This window comes from Anguilla rostrata, chromosome 3 (genome assembly GCF_018555375.3).
Source record: "Anguilla rostrata isolate EN2019 chromosome 3, ASM1855537v3, whole genome shotgun sequence".
NCBI classification, from domain to species: domain Eukaryota; kingdom Metazoa; phylum Chordata; class Actinopteri; order Anguilliformes; family Anguillidae; genus Anguilla; species Anguilla rostrata.
The window spans coordinates 10,795,037-10,804,728 of record NC_057935.1 but is presented as its reverse complement, the minus strand read 5'-3'; the positions used below and the strand labels follow the sequence as shown (position 1 = coordinate 10,804,728).

Sequence of the window (9,692 nt, the reverse complement as noted above, 5' to 3'; positions counted from 1 at the left end):
AGTCTGTGCTACTGTCCCTATGCAGTCTAAAGAGGCTACCCTAACCCACCACCCTGCCCCCCCCCCACCCCACCACCAAAAAAAACAACTAAAAAAGAAAAACATCACATTCCAGATTCTCAGAAAGCCATTCTTTCTCTCCCTCCCATCGCCCGTGAAACCCAGGCTGGGAGCAGTTACAGTGTTTTTATTGCAGTTTTTCTTCTGGCTTTGAGAGGCCCCTGGGTTTGGGATCCTGACAGATGGTCAGCGGGGAAGCAGTGCATGTTGGGCTCCCTACAATGGCATGTCCTCTGTGGGAAGCGCGCAGCGTCTACGTTCCTATTGCTGTCGAGCAGCAGCACTTTATGACCGTAGACATTTATGAAGCTTAATGCTGCCACATTCTCCTTCATCGCCTCAGGCAAAAGCCAGCTTGAAAAGACTCAATGAACTTCGATAGTCTGAGCACCTATCAAACAAAAGCAAGTTTAAAAAAGAACGTGTTTTCACTTTCCAGCCACTCCTTTACAAAATGCGCTTGATCACTGGCACCACGTTTGTTGTACCACATCAAGTCAAAAGGTCATACACAATTACAGTGTTCACCATATCTCAGGCAAATTAACAACATTCACCAAGACACCAATGGAGAAGATGAGCTAAATTTAGAGATACAGTTACAGTTAGGACACATGTGTACAGATAGAAAAAACACTATTTAATTCACAATAAAATCTACTGAACAATATATGATACGCATGAATTTGTATGGAAAATCATTAATAAAACTCCAGTATCATTGCTCTTTTTTATACCTTCAGAAGCACAAAGATAGAAGTCATTCTGCTGATTAGAACATTTCCTTTTATTTTTCACTTCCAGTGCATGGTAAGTCAAAGAAACCAATATTACTCATTTATATGCATTGCAAGGAGCGAGGAGAAGGTTCTCCTACTCCTGAAATTTAGCCAATACGCTCCATCAATTGTTTCAGAATTAATGGAAAACTTGATAATAATGTCAATACAGGTGAGGGAAGTGATTCTTCAAAACACATCTTAAATAAAAAAAAATCATTCTGCAGTTTGAAATCAAATAGGAATATATACAAAACTGCCAAAGACTTTGCTTAAAAGAAATTCCAAAGCAGAAACACTGAAACTGTTAAAGCTAAGCATTACTTTTTTCTACTTTTCTTTTGTTCTGTATGGGTGGAAATCAGTAGGAAGGCTGTATGGAGGCAGGATAAGAGCCTGTTTTTCTGTGCATGATCATGGCTTCCAGTATCACAAGGGTGGGGGGGGCACTGGGGAGGGGGAGGCATGCATACAATGGAAGGTCTCTCCATACAGCTGCTCCTCATGCTTCATATCTCCCGCTGGTCAGCAGACAGACTCGGCTAAAAACAGACCAGCCCGCTGCCCGAAGTCTATCGGCGGTTGGCGAGGACTCAGTACAAGGCGTCCTCGTACATGTCCGTTCGGAGGCAGAAGAGGATGCCACCGCCCAGCATGAAGATGGTGGCCCCCCAGCCCAGGCCGTAGCCCCAGTTGAACTCGTGGTAGGTCTGCAGGACCGTGCCGTCGATGAACTTGATCGGGTACAGGACCAGGGCGCAGGCCTGAAGGACCACTGCGAAACAAGAAGCAAAGACTGACTCAGACATCGGGCCAGGAAGTGCCTGTCAACCGCTGGGAAATCGTTTGGGGGCCCTGGCAGAGGGTCGAAGCATATTTCTCAAAGACAGGTAAAACACTCACAAGGAGACGGCGGAGGAACATACAAAATTTCCAATGGTGTTTATATAGAAAACACTTCTCAAGGAACATTATTTACAATCTTTACATGTACAGATGGGGCACCTGATGTATAGTTAAAGTAAGTGCATAAGACAAATCTGGTTTATGTGAAAAATGTCTGTCCTGGGGTTTTTGTTCATTCGCTTGCAAAGGGCACCGTAACTGACCCAAGATGGGTTTTCTCCCCATGTGTACACAAGCTTCGGGTCCAGGCTAGCTTTATGAAAGGACTTAAAAAGGCATAGAGCGACTTCATGCAAAATTTATGCAGAGGCTACACAGGACCACAATGTGTGACTGTAGCAGGAACTTGGCAGCAAAATTGAGATGTATGATTTTGATTATGGAGTAAGAGAGGCAGCGTGAAAGGTAGCCGTAGCCAACATATTGTTTTTTCGGGGTAGTATCTAAACCGAGAATGTGCACCTTGTCCCACTAGACCAAGCTTTAACCTTTCGCCAAATTGCTTTTTTCCAGTTGAAAAGTTGAGGTGAGCTTATCCATGGCTTTTGAAAAGGTTCTGAGATGAAAACAGAAGAACCATAAAACACATAATTTATATGCTATTCATACACAATTTTATTTAAACAAAATGGTCAAGTTCAACACAGGAAACAGAAGAAGCTAACCAGTAGAAAAATGTAGCATTTTCTGAAATTAGATAACAGTTGTGATGACAAGATATATCATATAAACTCCAAAAGGTACTTATTCCAACTCAAATGAAAAATGAGCTGAAGAACATGTTGAATTAACACCAATTCCTTGAAACAATCAAGACCGCTCTCGCTTGGAGGATGACACATTTCCAATTGAGAGACAGGTATCGAAGCCAATTTGATATAGCTCATATACACAAGCACACACGCACACACATGCACACACACGTACACACACATACCTGAAAGATTTCATGAGAGACAAACAGGATCACAGGAAATAACTATTTCCGAATAATGTCGTTCAGCAGGAGCAAACATCTATACTCGGCTAAGGAGATTAAAAACAACATCCCTCAGCTGCTGGAACATCTATATTTTTCTGGGGTGAATAAAGCTGAGACCTGAGCTCAGTGAGGAGCCCTCAGCCAGTAATCAATAGCTGTCCCCAAGCAGGTGAGTGCACTAACATGACTTGCATTTTCATGGACTGCTTGTTCTTTTTTCAGTAACACAAGGACAGTTGCTAAGGTCAAGGTTGGAACACGGGAAATTCCAGCAGAGGTGCAAGGTTAGATTATGTATAGATCCAGAAATATTTTTTCAGGGATGCAGTCTTGTCTGAACCGTCAAATTGGTTCTGCTGCAAGGTAGGAGGAAATCTCAGAGAAACACAGAGGAACAGAAATGTTTTATTTGATAATTTATGCATTTGGGGTGCGTGTTCAGTTAGCCAGATGCTGGGTGCATTCCGCGAATCAGCTAGTGGAAGTAGACAGATGTAGTTAGCTGGACATGTGTTTGTGGGTTTTCTCATATGAATTCAGATAAGATTTTAATGGAGGCTGCTCCATCTGTTAAGTGAAAAGGTTATCAAACTTGGTTTAGAAGGGAAAAGTCTCTGAAGAGTTCGGTAGCTACGGGTTTAAAGGGGAAGTGGCCTCCTATAATGGAAACAGAGCTTTGACAAGACGAGACGAGTCATTGCTAAAAAAGCCCTAGAGGGGAGCCTGCAGCTAGCTGTGGTAATCTGCGACTTTTCACCTTGTGTTCCTGCCTAATAGCATAACCATATGTTACTGTAATGGTGGACTGGACACAGCACAAAGAGAGGCAATTAGATATGATGGCACATCCACCTGATGGCCCACACAGTATGCTGTTTAATGCATACTAAATGTATACAGTGTCTTCTAAAGTAGCGATGTCATTAGGCAGCAATCTCTGAGTAGCAGAAATGACTGATGACTGCTATTTAACAAGCTCGTGATATTTTTCTGCTGAAAACTTCCGTTGGTGAAGAAATGCTGAAAGCTACCTAGCTCACGAGCCAGCAAGTGATACAAAATAGGCAAAGACAAAATTAACAAAACCAAGAATGGTTTCAATGCTTAGATAAAATCCAAAAACATGTTCTATAAAAATGTATATTAACAAAGGAAAACAGAAACGTGTACTTAAATCTGAGTATTATATGTAATTTCTCTCTCTGAAGATACAGCTGGGACTCTATCAAAATTAGAGCCATGAGCACAGCCCGCTAAAAAAAATGGTGACAAAAATAAAACAATTTGAAAATAACTGGAAAATAATTTAGGATGCCAGAGAGTTCAGACTCCTCTGTAATATATCATATTACTAGATTGTTTAGATATTGCAATGTAATTAGGGCTGCTTCGGTAATGGAAAATGAGAGGCCTTGCCCTCTCTGAGAAAAATAATTACATTTGACAGCATGCTTCTTTAAAATGGCTCCAGTCTAAAATTGGATACGGTAAATGTGTTACTTCGACTTCACAATTACCATTGCACAGTGTGTACGTATGTGTGTGTGTGTGTGTACGAATTCATTCATGTTTTGTCAGACAGTTTAAGCATATTACAGTGCATTAAACAGTCAACACCAGGATCTACTGGTCTTTGAGCTACTGTGGCAGAACGCTCTTGAGAAAAGCTAACCCAAAAAATAATTGTTCAAATAAAGTCCAGCCCATACAGTTGTGAACTACCTGAACACACTGGCGGGAAAACAACCCCACTGAAGGTTACTTCATTCTATCTTTACAAGGAGAGAGGGGGCTTTTTTCAAAGTAAGTAAGGAAGTAAAGGGTCTCAAGATAAAGCTAGCACATTTAGAAAGGCGGGATTTTCTCTGACGACTTTCAGCACTAAAAGGGAGCAGCGTTTTACATCAGTGCCTTCCAGAGGGTAATAAACCTGCGAGATTTCCGCAAGAAGACAAGGAAATCAGGAAAAACTTTCCCCACTCTCGTACCATTCTTAAACCACGCTCGCAGCTGGGGAGCTGTTTATGATCTGGCGCAGTGCGCGTAAAGCCACGGAGATGGAGACTTTTCCTCGCAGCACAAATCAGTGTTCAGTGTTCAGGCTGCCTGCTCTTGAAAGGCCGCATTGTAAAACACGAGAGCACAGAGTGGGCCTCCTTAAAAACATTTTGCTCCAGGAGCACCCTGTTCAGCAATGCCATTTCTTAGGGAGGTGACGCAACACAAACACAGAGAGAGGCCCAGAAGGGAACGTTCTGTAGCCGAAGCAAACGCCGCCCATTTCCTTCCTGTCGGACTTGGGAACGCGAAACGAAGGCGCCAGTGAGAATTGCATCTCTGTTAACAGAGCGCACGTGGACACACAGTCACACCTTGGCCTCAGCACCATTACCTCCAAGCTATTTTGAAAATGGGTCCATTTAAAGCCATAATTGCAAACGCCGGGAGGTTAGCTGACAGATTTGAACTATTATAAGGCGTCTTTGTATTTTCGAACACTTGGCAAAAGAAAAGCAGAAGAAAATTCATGGCAAGTTTTGCAAAGCACTTGTGTTCAGCTACTATATTTAAGATTTAACAAAGGGAATTAGAATTGAATTATTAAATTATATATTATAAACAATTTGATTTGTTTGGCAGTTCAAATTAAATGAAGCTAATCCGACTGGTATCCACATTATTCTCATAACCTACTTGAGTAGAACAGAGATACGCACAGGGTAGTGGCTAGTTGAGCTTTAGACAGCGTCTGTTCAATCAACATATTTTACATTTAGCTTAATAAATCCCAAAGAGCTTATTTCAAGCCTCGAGGTCGATATGATGTTGCGTACGTTCAGCAATGAAATCCATGGCAGAGAGAGAAACACAGCAAAAACATCTCTGGGTTCAGACGAGAAAACAACATTGCTTTGTTAGGAATAGTTCTCATGAGTCCACGCATTCTTCACTTCATTAGTGACTGTGTGACTGCCCGTTTTGTGCCCCTAACTGCCAATCCTGTGAGACCGGAACGCACTTGTAAAAGCAGTTCTGGCCACTCATCTTCTCTGGCATAACGTGATAAGCAGGTGCGAGTCCCCTTCCGTGGAGAAGGCTGTCATGATATTAAAATGGCCCTTTGATATGCCGAGGTTACCCATGTTTTTTAAAAACCCACTGACGTTCCGCGAAAAGTGCCTCTGGCACGCGGGACTCGATAAACCGAGAGGCTCCTGTGAATCTACCCTCTTTCATATCAGATATCAGAATAAAACCCATGTTTTGGCAACAGGAGTACTCTCTCGCGAAATAGGATGTGCCTGGAGATCATTTTTCTTCGCTGTATCTCATAGCAATTGTTTAGTATTCGGAAAGATCGGGCCCAGAGAAGCACAGTCATATTGTGCTTATGGGAGGCATTCCTGTGGCTCATTGTTTGGTCAGCTGACCGTTCTGTGACACAGAGGAAGGTGAGTACTGTGGCCAGGCATGTGTGTGTCAGGCTGCGGTCTGCAGTGAAAATGACACGCACCAAGAGCCAGACACCTGCTTGCCTGTGAAGTTTAGACTGAAGTTTATGTAATTCTGTTTGTGTAAGGTGCAATCCAAAAGTAGCTAGTGTTGTGTCTGGAATCAAAAGCAGGAGGGTGTTCCGTGTTCCTGTGTTGCGCAGTGTTGTTGCTAGGGTGGAAGGGAGGATGCATTTCTGTGTGGGCGGCTGTCAGCGGATGGGGGGGGGGGGGGGAGGAGGGGGTGTCGCTTGCCTGCAGTGAAGAGGAAAATGGCCACGGTTCGGTAGTGTTTCCGGTGCGTTCCGCTGCACATGGAGATGAGGGCGATGAGGAAGGCCACCAGAGTGACCACCGCGCCAGCCAGCAGCAGCACCAGGGTGGCAACCTGCCAATCTGAAGGACAAAACAAACAGGGGGGTGATTTGAGGGGTGGGGGTGGGAGGGCAGTGTCACAGTTTGTTCCTCACAGCTCTCCACAGCGTTAGCAACGGCCATCAGACTCTGAAGCAGGCCGTACAAATTCAGCCATCAGTCACATTCGGGCTCCTCGAACGCGGGCGGACATGTTCTCCGCGATCGGCGGGAGAAAGAGCCGCGCGGCGTGTGACCTGACCGCGACAAGAGAGGAATTCTCCGCGCGGGCGACACGCTGGACTCCCCGCTAGCTTCTGTTTCAAAAGGCAGGACCTTTCCCCATTGTCCGGGCAAGCATTGTGCTGCCCTGCATGTTGCCACGGTAACCTCTTCAAGCTTCCCATCAAAGCGTGCATCTGTCTGTTGTCCCGCAATAGAATGCCCCCCCCCCCCCCACGCCCTACTGCCCATATCTCTGGCCTCTGCAGCCTGACATGCCCCCGGGAAAAGGCTAACTTCTCTTGTGGGGTTAATAAACAGCCAGCCCACTGAACCTGTCCTGACCAGCACTTCCCCTGAGCCTTAACCCTTTCTCTTCCCACAATGCACCGAGTGATTCATAACAACTCAATCCTGCCCAACCACACAAGGGGAGGAGTTCTTCAGAGAGCCTAATTGGGCCTTGATTTGTTGTCAAAGGCATTCTAGAAGCTCTGACATCAAGTGTGCGAATTCACGTTGTCTCTCGGTTCACCAAATTCTCCTGACCCTGAGGAGACTCCGCCCTCAGACAAGCTGTCAGGCCCGTTCAGCATTCCCAAGGAGAAGAGCGCTGTCAGACAGTCAGGTTGCGTGTCTATTTGCTATACAACCAACAGAAAGTTGAAAGCCTTCATGAGAAGGAGAACGTGTGCGCTACATGAGTGAGCTACATCACCTGACCAGTTCTGTGGGGAAATAAGAGAGAAAAGCTCCCATCCAAAACCTGGGGGAGGGGGTTAGTTTGATGCTTGTGATAAAAGCAACTGTGTAGCTTTACTGAGCATCACTAACTCACGCATACAGAACAGTGCATCTTCACAGGGGCTCGGGGAAGGGGGAGGGGCTGGGGGAGTCGTTGGGTGGGGGGGGGGGGCGAGGGTACAAACAGAGCATGAAAGTGTGGCATTAATGAAGCTGGAGAGAATCTGCTGCTGCAGCTGTGCTCCTCTGAACACATACTGGGGGAGGCGGGTGTAGTGTGCATTCATGCACAATGGATGCTCCCTGCTGGAGAATTGGGCGTGTGTGGTGGGGGTTGGGTGGGTGCTCCCATGGGCGAACCCGTGTTGCAGATTCTTCAAACGCAGACCCCATCTGCTACCTGCCTGTGCTCTGCTTCCCCCACACTAAAGTGGCAGGAGCCTTCACAGTGGCAATGCCATGTGGCATGGAAGCGCTAGAGAAAAAAAATCTGCGAAACACTGGCTGAAGGCTGGAAAAACAGTATAAACTCTGTGCATATCCACCTGGGGCACAGTTAGCACACCATAGAAAGCAGCCAGACAATATCGGGACCATTGGACCGGTAGTGCTGTATCAGGTTTAGTCTATTACAACCTGATAGGAGCAACACTTAATGTTTGTTCCATAGGTAATACAAAAACTGACAATATGCGCGTCTGTGTGCATTGTACATTTACATTAATGTCTACTTTAGATACAGGCATAATATAGGAATCTGCATCACTATGCACGCATGTTTTTCTCACTAGGGGAGACTAGCTGTAGCATAAATGGTATTCACTGAGAAGTAATTTGTTCAAATTATTAACGGTGTGCTGTTTAACATAAAAAAATGGAGAGTTCCCTGATCATCTGGACCAATGTTCTGATAAACCAAACGTAGAGTGGTTGGAATCCCATCTGCGCGACTGTGACGAAGCATAAACAATGGCCCGTACCACGGTCCACAAAATCGTACAACCCCTCCCCACAGAACAACCCCCGCAGCTGTGAGTCCGTAGGTGCCACTACCATTGACGCAACACGCCCACACCACAGTGAAAAGGGGGTTAAATAGAGCGCCCAGATGGCATGTCACTCTGGCTTAATCGTCCATTAACACGACCCCCTACAGAAAACACCTATGATTTCCGTCCGGAACAACATCACACGCTACAGATGTGGAAAGAGAAGAAAACTTCGAGCGCAACAAATGGTTGGCTGTGCAGTAGACAACCTGGGGATACCAGTTTATTTACATCAGGGAGGCAATGAACCTATCTGTGGATAAGGTAGCCTGTTGCTACGGTATAATCGCAGATAACTGCAAGTTGCTGGGATAATTAGCTATCCAATTTATACGCCAATTACGGTAGCCTACCCGTTACTCAAGTAAGATACAATATTTACTAACATTTGCGCTGCTCTTTAATTATTTGGGAACAACCCGGTGCTTGTACAGAGGACTCCCTAAACAATTAATAGTGGTTGATTGTGATCGCTCTTTGGTAAAAGGCTGGCTTTTCTAAATTATCTATCTTTCTGGTCAAGAATGTAGCCCTGAGGCTGCGACAAGCTACTGCCACAATTAAACACAAAGGGTGCTTGCCAACGTCGCTACATTTTACATTCAACACGCTAGTTGTTACAGGCTTGTTGAGAAATTCAAACTTAGCAACTTACCAGTCCTTAGAGTCGAAGAGCACTGCAAGACAGCTCCGACTTTCCTGCAAGATTCCCATAGTGACAGAGAGTACCGCTCCGCAGTAACCCAAGCAGGGCTCAGTAAAGCCACAATATCCAAACACAGGGCAAGAAACACACAAAGTAAGGAGATCAGTTTGAAAGGTCGGAATACGTATGTTTCATTTACGGACATCTTCTCACATTACATTGACCTGGTTTTCCCCGTGTAGATTTTCTAAAAATATGTACTAGAAAAAAACTTTTGAGTTACAGCGTTCCACCACCCTGAAAATGCAGCTCGACTTAAAGCATGGAAGAGACAAATCAGCCCACTATTTTCCGTGGGTGCGCGCACAGGTTTCCGTGCTACGCCAGTTGGTGAATAGACAGAGGAGGGAACCTAGCCCCCCAGCCCCGCCTTTACTCACTGAATGGGCAGTGCTATGA

The 9,692-nt window shown here is 45.2% G+C and overlaps 1 protein-coding gene across 1 annotated transcript; it reads right to left on the bottom strand.

The window, feature by feature from the left end:
• Positions 1-837: 837 nt before the first annotated feature.
• LOC135250102 (transmembrane protein 47-like) lies at positions 838-9,670 on the bottom strand. The gene is made up of 3 exons (XM_064326040.1): positions 9,243-9,670; positions 6,474-6,614; positions 838-1,614 (listed from the first exon to the last, which is right to left on the bottom strand). The coding sequence occupies exons 1-3, from the start codon at positions 9,436-9,438 to the stop codon at positions 1,433-1,435; spliced, it is 519 nt and encodes a 172-aa protein (XP_064182110.1). The 5' UTR covers positions 9,439-9,670; the 3' UTR covers positions 838-1,432.
• Positions 9,671-9,692: the final 22 nt, after the last annotated feature.

Coding starts and splice junctions, on each gene's coding strand:
- LOC135250102 (XM_064326040.1), bottom strand. CDS start 9,438: ATGTCCGTAAATGAAACATACGTATTCCGACCTTTCAAACTGATCTCC. Junction 6,615..9,242: donor CTCTTCGACTCTAAGGACTG/GTAAGTTGCTAA, acceptor TTTGTCCTTCAG/ATTGGCAGGTTGCCACCCTG. Junction 1,615..6,473: donor CATTTTCCTCTTCACTGCAG/GCAAGCGACACC, acceptor CTTGTTTCGCAG/TGGTCCTTCAGGCCTGCGCC.